The 16,662-nt window shown below is 39.3% G+C and overlaps 1 protein-coding gene across 3 annotated transcripts; it reads right to left on the reverse strand.

The window, feature by feature from the left end:
• Positions 1–524: 524 nt before the first annotated feature.
• LOC118118024 (kinesin-associated protein 3) lies at positions 525–15,983 on the reverse strand. Of its 3 annotated transcripts, XM_035170792.2 has the most exons (20): positions 15,775–15,976; positions 13,445–13,576; positions 12,583–12,740; positions 12,142–12,203; positions 11,284–11,425; positions 10,549–10,648; positions 10,077–10,201; positions 9,857–9,955; positions 9,158–9,336; positions 8,431–8,593; positions 8,137–8,237; positions 7,919–8,027; positions 7,209–7,321; positions 6,896–7,061; positions 6,328–6,453; positions 5,439–5,537; positions 5,234–5,319; positions 4,938–5,094; positions 3,861–3,945; positions 525–2,824 (listed from the first exon to the last, which is right to left on the reverse strand). In XM_035170792.2, the coding sequence occupies exons 1-20, from the start codon at positions 15,801–15,803 to the stop codon at positions 2,722–2,724; spliced, it is 2,334 nt and encodes a 777-aa protein (XP_035026683.1). In that variant the 5' UTR covers positions 15,804–15,976; the 3' UTR covers positions 525–2,721. The 3 variants fall into 3 exon arrangements, with proteins under 3 accessions (XP_035026683.1, XP_035026684.1, XP_035026685.1); XM_035170793.1 differs by lacking the exons at positions 525–2,824; positions 3,861–3,945; positions 4,938–5,094; positions 5,234–5,319; positions 5,439–5,537 and adding an exon at positions 5,656–6,042 and having other exon boundaries at positions 15,775–15,983; XM_035170794.1 differs by lacking the exons at positions 525–2,824; positions 3,861–3,945; positions 4,938–5,094; positions 5,234–5,319; positions 5,439–5,537 and adding an exon at positions 5,656–6,037 and having other exon boundaries at positions 15,775–15,982.
• Between the last annotated feature and the right edge of the window lie 679 nt (positions 15,984–16,662).

Raw genomic sequence — 16,662 nt, forward strand, 5'->3', positions numbered from 1 at the left:
ATGATACAGAGATACCTGGAAAATTTGACTTTTGAACTTTGCATGATGTGATTTCCTGACCCGTTTATGACTTCTGCATAACTATGAGGAATAATAGGAAATAGGGAATCATTTTCTGATCAATATACGCTTTAAATTGTATGTCTAACTGTATTAAATGTTTGTTTTATTTAGACCTATGAACGATCAGCTCCGAAAGTTAATCAGGAGAAACCCTTCCAAGTCATATTTCCACACACACCTGCTATGCAGCTATGATTTCACACATGGTTATACATCCATGACTTTCCAAGACTTAATCATTCTATTGGTGACTAAATCTGATATGTTGTATTTCATCAAGGTATATATAAAGTAAACCAAATCAAAATATTTGAAGTGACTGACAGGCTAAAAGGTACATACAATGCATTTGGTTCAACATGTGAACATAAACACAAATATACTTGTTTACAAGAAAACTCAGCAAGGTACCCATGATATCCCGAATGTAACAGTGAACACAGTGTGATATTAAAACAGTCAAATATCATATGTGTGTTTTTATTTAAAGAAGAAAGACAGTGATGATGAAGAATATCTATAGTCCAGTACTTACTACTTTTTACAGTTTTTTTTGTTAAGTAGCAATAAAATCATAAAAACAATAATATAGTGTACATACTGTAGTTTCACAATAACTTATGATAAAAAAACAAACTATAACCATGCATCAAAATATAACTATATGTGCAAATATGCCTAAAAGTAATAACAATATGTTGCAAAACTGTCGAGCACTTAACAGAATGTACAACTCTCCTCTTCATTAAGAACTATGTAGTTTAGTTCATGGAACAATGTGTTTTTGGTTTGAAATGTGTAATTATGCTGATTCCCATCATTTTCTCGTATTAAAGCTCTGCGGCTCTAACAACACACAGTAAACAATAACACTGTGAGACAGTTACTACTGCAGGACCCTGGCAAAACTGAAAACAGCCATAAACATGCTACCAATAACACTGTCGACACAACATTGACTCCACATGGTCCAAAGCTGCTCTCACTGCTGTTAAAACAGGGAAATATGTACAGTAAATACATGAAATGTCAGAATGGTTAACTTAACATACTAAACACGGCACATGCTAATACAATTACTGTATTATTGAAAATTTAGACCAGTCATCAATCAGTCTGGGGCCTTTTCTCTGTTTAACAGTCGTTGAGAAAACTAGAGCTGGGCCACTGATATGGAAGCAAATCATTCAAATCATTTTAATTCTATCACAAATATGATGACAGCTTCATATTTGGGGTGTATACAAATTTGTGTGGTTTTACCTTAGCGCAACAGCAGCACATTATGTTAGTGTTACCTGCACTTTTCTATATATATTTTCAGAAATATCTGCCAAGTATGTATATATATATATACCTATTTCCCTCCACTACTCAGCTGCCACTGTATCAGTGCAAAAGAAGAAAACTGTGAATGTATTAACATGTAATAGTTGGTGACAGACGGTGATGCCTGTTCTTGGTTCTGCTTTCAAGTGTAAAAGCACTCCAAGATGTAAGGATAACCAGCAGCAATGTGCCCAGTTTACAGTGACATTAAAAAACACAGTTATGTACATTGTAGTGCATGTTATTAAAATTACTGTTACTCAAGATGTTGACAGTGTTATACAGAGTCTGGTGGATCTCAAACCCTTGAACCAAGGTAAGAAAGTATCTGAGTGTTTTTATGTAGATTTGAGGAGGCAACAAATAATCACTATAAACAAAACATGTGCAAAACTTTTCAACATAGATAAAAATAAAGTTTGTTCACATTCTTTAAATTATTTGCTGTTCAACAAAAAACTTATCATACAAAGACTGTGGCCAGTGAGTAAGATTTAACATTAACTTGATGTTCTTCTTTGTTGTTGTGGTGGTGGAATTAAGGAAATGGGTAATGACTGTGTGGAACTGCAGGTTATTAAATAACACCTTTATAATCTGCAGTGTTATATACAGGCTTCTCCACAACTACTGGATCTTCTATTATTCCTGATTACTTGAAAAAATGGGTGGGTTCACACCAAGTCTGTCATGAGTATTAGTAATATTTAAAAGATCTATCTGGCTCCCACTCCAACATGGTAAGTGTTTATTATCGTGCTAGAATTAATAATTACAACTATGTACTGACCAAAACTCATCTCTCTTACTCCGTTAGAGCTGCAGAGGCACATCATGCTATTTATGTTTTTATGGCTCATTTCTCTCTCTCTATCACATTGACTGTTCATTCACTTGCAGTTTTGACAAAAACTTTAAAAACACAAAAAAACTAAAAATCAAGCAGATTGATTTGTTCTTTTTGTATATCTCTAATCTCCTCCACTCTGTGTCATGTACAGCGAGGCATCTACACACAGTCCAGTCCGAGTGTTGTGTGTGTGCTTGCAATTGTTTTATGTGGGAGAATCAGACGTGAAACTATGCAGATGTAAGATTATTTTTAATTTTAATTTAATTTAATGCTACTACTATGAACAATAATTTGATACAATAATGGGAAAGTTGGGCTATAACCACTCTGAACACCTCCAATCAGTGAGATCATCGTCTATCTACACGATCGTAGTGGGCATTAGTATTTTGTAATATTTTATTGTCATTCTAATGATGTGGATGTGCAGATTGTGGATGGTTAACATGTCAGGATGTCCTGACGTGTGTGTGTGTCTATGTGTACTGATAGAAGGGCTGCTCGTCAGGTCTAAAGCCGTACGCAGTGGCTGGTCGTCCAGGTGACGAGCTGGTCTGGTCGAAGATGTCTCTGTCAGCTCTGGAGAACAAAACCAGTTTAATTAACACAGACTATTAACTTCAATATGAGGAACACAAGCTAAGACTGTGGCTGGACATGAAGAATAGTATTTTCATTCTCTAGTGAAACACATGGAGGCCTCAAGTAAAACTAACAAAAACAAGTGTATGACCAACTTTCTTTAGTTTAAATAATATCTTCCTCAGGAGCCTGAGTGTGTGTGTGTGTGTGTGTGTGTGTGTGTGTGTGTGTGTGTGTGTGTGTGTGTGTGTGTGTGGTGTGTGGTGTGTGGTGTGTGCGTGTGGGCGTGCCCCAATTCTGAGGCTGCCTCCTTTGGCCTAAACACCCCACAAAGGAGGGGGCCTTTCTGGGTCACGTAGACCACCAAGGCCAAACAGAAATGAGACAGTCTGGTATACAGAGGATTTCCATGATTTGCATCGCCAGCTTGTCCTGCTATCACTGTCGTTGCCTAGCAACAGAGTTGCAGTTGGTCTCAATGAGGAAGTTTTAATGCCCTGTGGTTTTTTAACATGTATACCGTCAGCTGTTTGGTTGAGTTTAACCCAGATACTTACATTTAAAAGTGTAAGCATCAGACATTTTGGTATTGCCGCCATTATCGCTTTGAAAAACAGTTTCGAAGTGCAATGAATCCTGGGATAGTTTGGTCCCGAGAAGGATCCATCCCTTGGAGCCTTCATTGTTCCGGGATGAAAGGATGCATTTGCTGGCCACATTTGAAGGAAGAAGCCTTCAAAATGGGACAATCTAGATGCAGTCGGTCTTCAAATGCCTCCTTCAAAGGAGGCGGGCCCTAAACTGGGACACAGCTTGTGTGCCGGTGTCTGTTGTTTTAAAATTCTAATATTACCTGATAATTGATGTGTAGTAATTTGCTCTTTAGAACTGATGAATAATAATCTTTTCCTATTGCATTGTTTACCACATTCTCCTCTGATTGATTGGTGTTTGGGGGGGGAAATGTTAAAGCACTTTGTACTATTGTTTTCATTACAGTTCATGTTTCTATTGCACAGTAACAGTAACTCACTCTGTGAGGTGTGAGTCTCCATTCTGAGCCTGCAGGTCACTGAAGAAATCTGGGCTGACGCAGCCGTCTGCTGGAGTTATTCCATCTTAAGACAAACACATGAAGATAAAATGCACATAAGCTCTCTGGTGACACATTGTGATTGCACTTCATAGTAGCCCAATTAGTTTTTATAGGATTAATCTTTTCTGAATGTTGCCACAGCCAAAACTTTATGTAATATAATAGTTTCCATTATCACTCAATAAGTTATCCCAGTACAGTATATACATCAACTGAATGTGGCAGATTTGATTCAGTGGTAACCTAAAAAAAGTCAGTCAGTCCTCATTGGAACCTTAAGATTCAGTGTTGGTGAATAAATGAGTCAAAAGTAATTACAGTATTTCCCTGATCTTATTTGGTGATTGTGAAAACTATCATGCTTGACTAAAATCATAGTAGTTGTTGTGGTGCCCCTGGACATTTTTGGCTGCCTGTGCTCTGCTGGTTCTAAGGACTCTGCCATATCAAGTTGAAAGCTTAAAGTTCGTCATTTCACATCGGGCATTAAAATGCGTCATGAATGTGTCTTCAGAGACAATAAGTGATTGGATTTATACGCTCTCTATACGCAATTAAGCAAGGTCATAATTTCTGTTCACATCGACCACATGATGTTTTTAACCAGTCTGACTATACAGATAGGTCAGGTGTTTGTGGACGTCAGCTGAGTAGGTTGTATATTTGTTACCCAGGACACATTCACGTTCACACTGCTAAAAGAATGTGGCGGCATGTGTCCCAAATCCCCTCCAGTTGTGCCTGAGTGATCAAATCTTAAATGTGTCCTCACTGTGTCTTAATACCAGGTCTGAACAGGGCCTTTGACAACAGCTATACAGTAAAGAGTAAAGAGGAGGGAGACAGATACTCCTATGGCCTGAGATATGCCTTAAATATATGCTAAAAAACAAATGATCTGTAGGTACTGTGACAAAAACCTTGAAAATACATTTTTGCAGTTAACCCAATACTTATAAAATAAATGACCTGTAATATTTTGCAGTGTAATGCATAGTCCTGAGTTCAATGTACCTGCACTATAGAAGAGATCGGCCCTGTCATTGTCGTTATCATAGAGATACGTTTCCGACTCATCAGCCTGACGACTCTCGACCATCTCCAACCATTGGTTGTTATGGAAACGAAACTTCTCTGACTGGATCTTCCTCCCCCACTCCTCATCGTACTCCTAGAACATGAGGGAACAAGTAAATGAGAGGCAGCCTACACACACACACAGGAATGTTTGATTCTGTATCATATTAAACAAATTATGTGCTGTTACCAGTAGCTACTACACTGCATCTGCAATGTGCTTTTTCACTTACAGCAATAATGTCGAGGGTGTTGTCACACACTTTTCTAATCTCAGCATTCTTGTCATGCATCAGGTCTATCAGGTAGGCTGGAGCCTCTAGAGCGAGGGTTAAAGAAAAACCACAGAAACCTTCTGAGGATGGCGTGTGAAGATTTTACAGTCAGTGTACCCATTCATCTTTACATGTAAATTAGAGTGCATTGTGGGAAGGATACGGGTGTCTTTGATGATGACGTCTCGTGTGGCTTGGTGGAAAACCATCTGATAGAAGACGTAGACAATCTGACACACAAACTCGTCGTCCTCCTGTTGGGCTTCATGTAACACATGGAGAGCACATGGTTAAAGGTTATAATACTATAAATTCACCAATTAAGATATCGCTTACATTTAATATTCATAAGAAAGGCTGAAACTGTATGAGATTTTTAGATTCCTTGTATTTCTAATTATTATTATTTATTATGATTCCTAGTTTAAAATTGAGGAAGAATTCACTTAGTTACCTAAGTAAAAGTACTAATACCACACTGTACTTTACTTACCTGAAGGGTGTTACAAGTAAAGGTCCTGCATTAACCAGTGTTCTTTAAGTACTAAAGGTGAAAGAACTCAGTACTACTGTTTCTATAACATATTATATGATGAGATTGCTACTATGAAACTAATGATTATTTTCATTATGGATTAATATGCTAATGATTTTTCTCCATTAATCCTCTAGATGATTGGTTTGTGCTACTATTTTATTTTTCAGGGACTGGAGATTGGTGATATAAATTGTGGCCCTCTCGCTTGTGTGTGTGGTCACAGTCTGATCTTCAGGAGAGGAAGAAAGAAGATGCACACACACACAGGTGAGACTCGGGTTGCATTTTATAAATATCACTAATAAGCAAATGTGCATATGATAACCGTCAATCTTCATATCATGGTGTACTACTTGTTTTTTTCAAGTACAGTTCGAAATTAGTAGCCTTTTCTTGACTTCATTACTATGACCACAGAGACTTTTTTCAGACTAAAAACCAATATATTGTAGACGACATGTTCAACTGGTAAAAAGCGTTTAATTGTGTGTCTGTCTGTGTGTTAGTAAGTCACCATTCAGTAGCTCGATAAGGGCAGGAATGATGCCAGATTTAGCCAACATGGCGGCACAGGCATCATCCATGGAAACCGTTCCAATCATAATCACCACCTCTAGGATGAGGTCATCCTCTGCTGAGCCTGAAACACACACACACACACGACACAAGAGATAAAAGTAAGAAAATAAACTGTTACTGAATGCTGGTGGTTTAGACTGTTTCAGTAGAAAACAAGGTGAAACAAAAACAAAGAATTGAGTTGAGGCTTTTCCACAACTCAGAGAAAAGACACCTCTGGCTAATCCAGATGTGGCTTTGCATTCTTCATGCTTGCAGCACCTGTGTCTACTCAACCTTCCTGCAGCTCCCAGCACACGTGCAGTTTTAACTGAAAGCTTTCCTTACAGGTACCAGTAATTGCCATTTCAAGTATTTCAAGCTGAAAGAGATTTCATATAATCTATCTATTTGATACAGGGGTTGTATTTACTTCTTTTCACTTTCAAAAATCGGTACAATTTGTGACTTGCTCAGGGAGTGCCCATACATTTGGAACTGTATTCTCAAGGACGAGTTACTACCTGGTTTGAGTCTGTCTTTGAGGTAAGGTACCAGGTTGTACTCCTTCAGCACCAACTCCCAGTCCAGGTCAGGGATGGTGAGGTTGGCCAGTGTCCCCAGACACTCAAGAACCCACTCCTCATCTTCCTCTGCACGGATCTCTGCTGCCAGGTCACCCACATAGTCCTGAGAGGAGGAGAGGAGACAAATCCATCATGGGAAACGAAAACCTTCCGGTGAAACAAAAACTTCTACTGATAACTCTACTACCACCAGGAGTAACACTCATATGTTTTTGGATGCTGTATTTTCAAATGGGGATTTGTAACTGACTATGAACAGAGGTTTGGTTGGTCCATCGTGTTGTGAGATGTTTCTGATCATCTTCATCAGCAGACAGTCTTTTGTCTTAAGAGCTTTCTTCATCAGCATCTTCAGCCCATTTCCTACAGACAGAGACAAACAGAGACCATCAAAACCCAGAAACACTTAAACTAAACAGGACTGTACCAAACATGACTCTCCACTTAAGCCAGAAACTGTTAAAGCTACAGCCCAGACACTAATATTTAAGATCAGGTGGTGCAGTCTGGGAGGATTATGCAGAATCAGTGGGTCGTTGTTGGGTTTAGGGGTTTATAAAGTCTGGCAACACTGCACCTCCCTTAAGACAAAGCTTGGGGAAATCCCCCACCATGCAATTGTGGTTATGTTAATGTATCCCCCAGATATTCAACAACTGAGCAGAGATAGCATAACATTGCTATCTGACATAACTTCAGACACCAAATTCATTAAAGTCTGCCTCTTTTACATTAAACTTTGCTAAAAGAAGGAAATTGACTCCTTTGCCATTGCCAGTAGAGGAGTTGCCTTTCTGTCACGATCTTCATAACGAAGGCACCGATAAATGAGGCGTTCTATCACCTTGCTCTCTTGCCACATTTAGCGTGTTCCAATATGAAAACAGCTGGTCTCCTTCCTTCTTTGTACCATCTTAAAATATCGATATAAATGACTCAATGCAGCTCATATAAATCTACCTTCACATGTAAGTTGAGCGTTCCTCTTGTTTGCAGCCAGGTTGATGCAGATGGAGATGAGCTCGGCCTCAATTTCCTCCTCACTGCACTCAAACAGCATCTGCATGAGCTACACACAGATACACAAACAGCTCTGACTTCACACCATTCAAAGATCACGTCAAGAGTTACTTCATTTGTATTTCTTTTAAAATGATTCTCAGTGGCTGCTCTCATACCTGAGGTATGCAGTCAGTGTAAACAAACATGCCCTTGAAGCGGTCATCCATGCTGATATGATACAGGATACGCATCACTACTTGACGGTTGTTCTCATCAGCTGCACAAAGACAGACATAAGATGATTTTGTATTAATCATGGATTGATACAATTCCCAAATGGAGATGAAGAAAATAACACTACCATCATACATTATGTAAAGGAGGTCATTAATTATTAATTGTAAGGCATAAGGAATAAAGTTCTGCAATGGCTGTGTAATATCGACTGTTATATTAGTGCGTATATATACCCATCAAGCCAGTCAGTTTAGGCAAAAGTCCAACTTCAACCATCTTGGCTCGGAGCCCAGAGTCAAAGGAGAGGTTGAGCAGCAGGCGCAGAGTCAGGTTTAACAGATCTTCATGGTCACAGGGAACCAGACGAGCCAGTCGTTCTACAGTGTCAACCTCAGCCTGCAAGTCACACAGAAACAAATCTAACTAGAAAGCAACCAGACCCAGACTTTTACAGTTAGTGTGGTTTAATCAATAAAGGGGAGACCGGGCAAATCATCAGGTCGGGAGCTTCAGTTAATGCTCACATCAAACATCAGAGTGGAGAAAAAAATGTGATCTCAGTGGCGTGATTGTTGTTGTCAGATGGGCTGATTTGAGTATTTCTGAAACTGCTGATCTCCTAAAATCAAATGTCAATCCAGTACAACCTTTGTGATGTAGTAGAACAGGAGATTGGCAGCATGAATGTGCAACTGACAAATCTGCAGAAATAATGTGATGCAGTCATGTGAACATGATGCAGAATCTTAGAGGAAAGTTTCCAACATCTTGTGGAATGAATGCAGTTATTAAGGGAATCAAAGAACAAGTGGATTCTGGTTTGACCCATTGCTTGCAGGGGCATATTAGGAAATTACTCAATATCCCCAGTTCTTTGTGAGACTGAATACATAAAAATATATTTGAGGCTCTTCCTTTGTCCCTCCTCGCACCATGAATCTAATCTAAACTGCATCTCACCATGTCGTTTTTGTTCTCCAAAAAGATGGACAGTTTTTTCAGGAATGAAACCACCAGGACCAGCAGCTCCTCATCATCCCGATCAAGAACTTTGACCAACAGACCAACAATGTTCTTATTCCTCATTTTCAGCTCCGTTCTCGTGTCCTCAGCGAGGTTCAACAGGAGGTAAAGAGACACTGAGTGAAAAAAACATGAGAGAGAGAGAGAGAGAGAGAGAGAGAGAGAGAGAGAGAGAGAGAGAGAGAGAGAGAGAGAGAGAGAGAGGGGAAGCAATGAGGAACAAGGTGCAAGAGAAAATTAGAGATAATGTATTTCTTGTAGCATAACTCAAATCATTCCTTGGTTACATTTAAAGCAATGCTAACTCTAAGGAATAACGATTTATAGTTTTAATTAAATATGCACATTACCTTTCATGAAAGTATTCAAATAGTAATGAAATAATACTTAGGCTTATAAAGCATTACTATGAAGAAATGTGACTCCTCTGAAAATAACATGGAAATGATTTAGCCCTGAGGTGCAAATTGGAAAATGTGGGAGGAAAAGCCATGTAATAGATTGTGTATACATTGCACCCAGTGAATGTATCTCCCCTCTGATTCCTTTAATTTGGAATGAAGTGATGCATCAAATCTGAGTTCACCTCACAGCACAGAAAAACACCACCTCTGGAGAGTTGAAAGGCTTACTTACCTCTGAGCAGCTGCTCCTGTTTAGCCCGAAGCCCTTGGTACTTCCTCAGAGCTTTGTCTTGGTCTCTTCTTAGGGAACCATTCTCCGGTGCTGACTCACGTACACAAGAATGTTAAGGAATATTTTTCGCACACACAAAATAAGTCACATTACTATTAGACATACACAATAACTGACAAATGAAACAGACAGGGGGGAATAAGAGCACATTAAAGGATATAAGCCTTATTTTTCTTGCGTAGCTCCTCACACCACACGTCATGTCTCTTCAGCTCATGTTCCACCACGCTCATACACAACGCACCTACTTTATAATGACTCACCACTCCATGGAACTGGGAGAAACTGGAGAACAGTAGAGGAGAGACACTAGTAAGAGGCTGAAGCTGAAACAGCAACACTTTAGCTGGTTTCAGACATGCTTTTGTTGCTTCTAAAATGCAACAGATCTCCCGGGGAAAAAGTTGTGTCATACACGTAGAAGACACAGTCTGCTGCACCCGGCTGCTCCAGCTCTCGCCTGAATAATGCAGAGGATTTGATGCTGTTGTGAACACATCTTTGCAGAAAACCTCCCACTGTGGTAAGGTAAATTGCGTGTGAAGTCCATAGCCAATTATCTGGATTTTACCCGGAGGTCATGTCTGAAAACAGCTACACTAACACGACAGAGGAGTGGGTGTGTGTGTTACCTAGAGAAGCAGAAGAAGATGTAGATGATGATGGTGGCCAGCTCCCCACTCTGTTTCCAGTCCTCCCTCAGTACTCTGGCCAGAGCACCGAGAACTGCCTCTGCACACAAACACATGAGCAGCTTTGCACATCAAGTCACATGACTTACAGGTACAAGTACAACCACCTGGGGCTCCAGCTACAGTTTGTTCAAAAACAATACATCGTATAATGAAGCTTATTTAAATGTAGTGGATTTTATGCTGTTCCCACTAGAGACTGTGACCATCACTGGCACCACATGGTTACCTGATGTTTGCTTCACTACAAAGTTTTACATCAAGATACTTCAGTTGATGTTTGTATTAAGTATGTACATATGTATGTGTGATATAGCCAGCTTCACCATGGTAAAAAAATCAAAATACAAAAGGATCATTAATAAGGTAACATTAACAGGAAAACATGCATTACAACTATTGTGCATCTCTTAATTTTCCTGAGTGATAGTAGTGGATTTTACTCCCTGAATGCTGCACTGGATGAAGGGGTCAGACTCTGTGACAAGATTTTGATTATAAGTAACCTTGAAAAAAATTATTGCGCAAGTAGAGATGATGCAATTGGACAAAAATGTTACCTACAAAAACACGAACTTAACCGACAACAAATCTAAGAAGTACACATCTTGTGATAGGTGTAGGCAGCAAAACTTAGGTTAACAATTAGAAATAACAAGTACAGTGAAACCGCACCGTTGTGTAGCAGCTCCTCCAGGTTTTCAGGGTTGCGGGCGAGCTGCAGAATGAGAGCAGAGCCTCTGATCTTCTCTGGGACGCCTTCATAGAGCAGCTCCACATACTCATCCACTTTGGTTATACTGGCTTCCTCATTTAACTGCAGAGACAAACACAAAAACACTGTTAATGACTGAGAACAAGACATGACAACCTATTATAAGTAAAAACAAAACAAAAAAAGAGATTTACACTACCAGTTGTACTTTAAATTAGAATAAACAAGTGTAAAATCGTTGGTGCTGCTGCAAATCTAGTGTATGCCCCAAACATATACTGCATTCAAAGATTGCCCCCTGTTGGCTGGGTCGTAAACTCTTTTACTATTTTAGATAGTTCCCATCACACTGTTGTAGGTTCAAGTGTTCATTATTATGATAAAGTTTGGTTTGATGACAGCTAAGACTGACTAGATATTAGTATATATATCGGCAGGTCTATATGACGTGACCAGCACAAGATGACAGAGCCCAAATCAGGGATATTTGGCTTCAGTTTTGTACAACAGTAGGAAGAGGAGACACAAAGTCTTTATATACAGTCCATGGCCCCAACAGAGTCACAACAATGGATTTGTGCAACTTAGAGTGATGTTAATGAAGATGAGGCATGCCATCATGCTTTAGATGGCTGAGGTGCATTCAGAAAATATAATAAAAAGCTTGTCAAATCCATGTATGCTTGTATCCGGAGGTAGAGAGCTGATGAGCGTTCAGGAAAAAATACATTGTAACATTTTGCAAATGCTCTATGAGATCTCACTGAAATGACTATGAAGGAACAAGACACATTAACAGTAAGTTTCAGCCATGTTACCTCCATTCCTTCAAACGGTGTCAACTCTCTGGGTTTCACACTTCTTTTTTCTTTCTTCTCCACTGGTGACGAAAAAACACACACACCCAGCAAAGTTTTCCATTAGATATTAAACATCTAGAAGTGAAACATCTTGTGTATTGAATAATGTGCACTGAACAGCAGCTTTATGGCAGAACAATTCTTTAACTCTCCAGAATTCGTTTTACATGATGCGATGTTTTGTGTGGGTCATTACACAAAGCTTACATCAGTTAACAATGTGTGTTGAGCCCGTCAGTAAAGCTTCACTTATAGCATGAAAAGGATTCCATTCTAGATGAGTGCAATAAAGCCATTAAGTGTGTATGATAATATTTTTGATGGGGAAAATGTGAGTATGTTTATGTGTTTTGTGTTTTGTGTTTACGCTGTTGCATGTCTACTGGTGACATGACTCACCTTTTCCCTCCACAGGGGATGATTTCCTGTTCTGCAGGTAGTAGAGGAGCTGCTCCACCTGGGGCAAACGGGAGGAAGGGATGAGCTTACACTCCTCCACCACTTTCTTGGCCAAAGCTCCCACATCTGTACTGGGAGACAGACTCTTCACACGGATGCTAGAGGGAGAAAGAGCAGACAAAGAGATGGGTGACAGATGAAGGTGAAAAGGTGAATGACTTTATCCTCTTCATTAGCTTTGAACAAGTCTACAGGCTTTAGCGAGTGATATTTAATAAGTTAACTAGATAACTGCAACAGAATTTTGAAACAATTTCAAGAACTAAAATGAAGCTGAAACAAGTCTGTGGCTGATTATACATGTTCAATTAGAGTTTGAAAATGACAATACAGGGACAAAAACATGACAAATATGTGTGTGTTATTTAATACAAATGATCTTTTACATTTCAGTCTTTAAAACCAGCTGGAGAAAAAAAAATACAACTGGGAACATATTTGTGTGGTCAGGCATGACACTAATCCACATCATGTTAAAATAATTCCAGTCACATAAACGGATAAAATGTTTATCTACTTCTATCCAGTGTAGATAACCAGGAGTAAGATGATGGTGAACAGCCCGAATAAAACTAATCCAGTTCAAATGAGAATAAACTTAAATGAAAAGAGACAAAGGACTTTAGAAACAGTAGAGCTCTGAGGTGAATGGAGAGAAAGAAGAAAATACTAAGAGAAAATCTAATGTGACTGTAAATAAAAGTTAAATGACAGTTTATTCAAAGAAAAGAAAGAAGAGATAGAAAAATAGTCCAGAAGGATGTGGATGGCAGCTGTGTGCAGAAAAGAACAGAACACTCACATCTTTTGTCCCTCCTTGCGTTCGCCCAGCATATGACCTCCACTCTCCCCCAGTATGGACGCCTCCACCTCATAGTGGACCACGAGGGCCTTCTCCGTGGGATGAACATCTAGACTGCCTGCAGTCACTTTGCTTTGGGTGAAAATAAACAGACAGTTTAATTACTTATTCCGTAACTTTGTAAACTCGCTTGTCAGTTGCATAATAATGCAAGTTCGAAATCCATGAAGTCCACAACTACTGAGTGGAATGAAGCAGTGGACCTCATGCAAGAACGGAGCGCTTTTAAATAGTAAATACAAGGGATTTAAGAGAGTTTGTAACTTTGAATTATTTCACTTTGGTTGGTGGTCATGACATGTTACATTACATTACATTACATGTCAGAAAAGTTGTGGACAAACTGCTTTTCTTTACAGGACGAACCTGGAATTACAATATTATATTAAAATGAATTACATAAAAAAATCATCCTGCAAAATTAATATTCTCTTCCCAATATCACCATTATCACCACCATGGCTTGACAAATTACAGAGGTTTTGTTTTACATTTTTGTCATTTTGTTTGCATATTTGTTCACAGCAGCTTCTACGGTTCATCAGTTGTTAGAAAACTCTCAGTGTGTAAGCTGCCTCAGTTTTTATGCAGGTCACTGTCCAGTACCATCATGTTTTACATCACCTACAGTACACTGTAAACTTCTTCACTTTATTATCTCAGTGATTGTTGTTCCCCCTGACCAGCTCTCATACTAATCATCTGTGTTTCTATATCAGTACATGCTGCTCTAATGATGTGTCACTGATGTACTTGTATTATTTTCTTATTGTTTTGGTTTGATTAATAGATTACTGACAGCAGACTTGAAGCTCAGCAGTGTGAGCTTCTCTTCTGGGCCTTTTTTGTGAATAAATGAAACATGATTCATTAGGATTCATCAGTCTGAGACGAGTGAATTATGACATATGTGAGCATCAATTGGATCACTCGCACAAGTACACACACACACATTTATATATATGTATATCCACACATATATACACACATTCAATGACTCAATAAAGAGCTTTTCTCCAGATAACTAGTTCATTCATATTTCACAAGTAATCATCCAACTCAATATCATCACATCATCATCCATATTTACACAATCTGGTTTTCTCTTACAAAACAAAGTAAGTCCTCAGTCAACGTAGTTGTTGATTGTTCTTCTTGCAAAAAACAGAGGGTTTTCAAAAGCATCAGTTTCACCTGCAGCAGCAGCAAACACCGCGAGACGACAAGTAGGACGTGTTGATGACGCAAGATGAAATGATACACAATATATAAACACAATTAGATATAATGACATTTAAACTGTGGTGTTCAGCTCTGATGTCAGTGACAAATAAAACATGGAATCTGTCGTTAACCTTACATCCAGGCACCAAAACAATGCACAGACAGACACGCCCAGACAGTGACGTGCATTGCCTGTATCCTGGCTGTGCTAACAGGCTAACGGGCTAACATTTGTTTTCATTGACGCTCTGACAAGTCTAAAGGCTAATTTAGCTCAACTCGCAGCGTGAACCACCACCACCCAAGCTAGTTCTACACCAGCTAAGCTAATTAGCTTTTCAGTTGATCAGTCATCGTTTCCCAGTTCCTTCCTAGCTAGGTTGTCCCAGCCCCTTCCTTCAGAGAGGAAATGCAGTGCCGAACCCCCATTAACATTCTGCAGGTTTAAATGTAGTTGTGTATTCCAGTGGAAATACAGCTAAATTGAAATGTGACACAGATATTCCATGATTTGTTATGGTTTTGTAGGGAAGTCGGCACAATGTGAATCTTCGCCACGGAACTACAGGTGGATTTCTGGTACAAATTCACACAGACAGCTCTTTACTCTGCATTGGTTAGCGTTGTGTTCTACTGAGGGTCGGGCAGACATGATTGTTGCTGTAAGCTGTGATACTTTCCCCCAAAATCTGTGACATTACACCATTACATCTATGCCGAATTGACTAGTGGATACCAGCGATTTACAAAATCATACAAAACAATGTCGCTTTGAATTGTCGGTCGCTGGAGAGCATGAAAACGTTAAAATATGTAGAGGTTTGACCAGGGCTTGGTGAGAGCTTCTTTGACCCACAGAAGCTCTCCCTGCACACCGGGGCTAAAACGGATATTCAAAACCATTCTCTCCTTGCTCTCGTCCAGATACTTCTCATATTTATTGTTTGACCGATGCTAACATGCATAATATTAGCTAGCTAATGTCTCTTTGCCCTAAATGCATCTTGATCTAAATGAACAGTCGCGTTAGCTCTGCTGGGTCTCACCGTTTGAGGTAGCGCGCGTCATCCTGCATCTTCTTGAACGTTTCAGATTTTAAATTTTAACTTAAAATCTCCTAAATCAGAACCAGATAAGAGTCCGGCTGTGAATCGCTGCACTACTGTTGATATCGAACCGGGCAACAAACATGGAGGAGCTGCTCCACGCCCTGAATATTTTTCCTTCGGTGATGACTGTCAGGCACTATTTCTTCTTGTGCTGTGTAACATCCCTCAGAATCTTTGTAAAGATCGGGGTTACATTGGAATGATCATGTCAACCATGCTTCTTGGTGACACTTAAACAACTACAAACAAACACTGTTTAAATTGTATGGCACACTGAGAGGCATTAGTTGCCTTACAGGCTAAACTCAGGATATACAAACCAAATTCGGTCAGTGCTGCTGTCATGTCACTCTCAGTCCAACTGAGTAAACATTAAATTCCAAGACTGTGTATTAGTCTCAGACCAATCAATCACATTTTATTTATATAGCCCATATTCCCAGTTTGTCTCATAGGACTTATAAGGTGCAACGTCCTCTGCCCCCCCAACCCTTATAGATTAGTGGTTAGGAAGAGGTTGAGGACACTGGAAACTTGCATTGAGAGCAGCCCAGACATTTCTTATTATTTCCACCTAAGAGTAAACTTTTTCCAGTTTTTGAAGCCAGGCAATTAATTATTGTGTTTATTTTCAGCAGCAGTTGTAAAACACTATCAAAAAGAGCCTTGACATAATTAATTAGTCATATGCTGTATTGTATGTTGCCAATGCTTTGACAAAATTTTTAATATCGTCCAACCCTGGTTTGATAGCTTCTGCTTCTATTATGTAATGAGGGCTCCTTTTAAACTGTGAAAAGAGAACAATGACAAACTGGGTTAGCT

This window comes from Hippoglossus stenolepis, chromosome 11 (assembly GCF_022539355.2).
Source record: "Hippoglossus stenolepis isolate QCI-W04-F060 chromosome 11, HSTE1.2, whole genome shotgun sequence".
Taxonomy (NCBI): Eukaryota; Metazoa; Chordata; class Actinopteri; order Pleuronectiformes; family Pleuronectidae; genus Hippoglossus; species Hippoglossus stenolepis.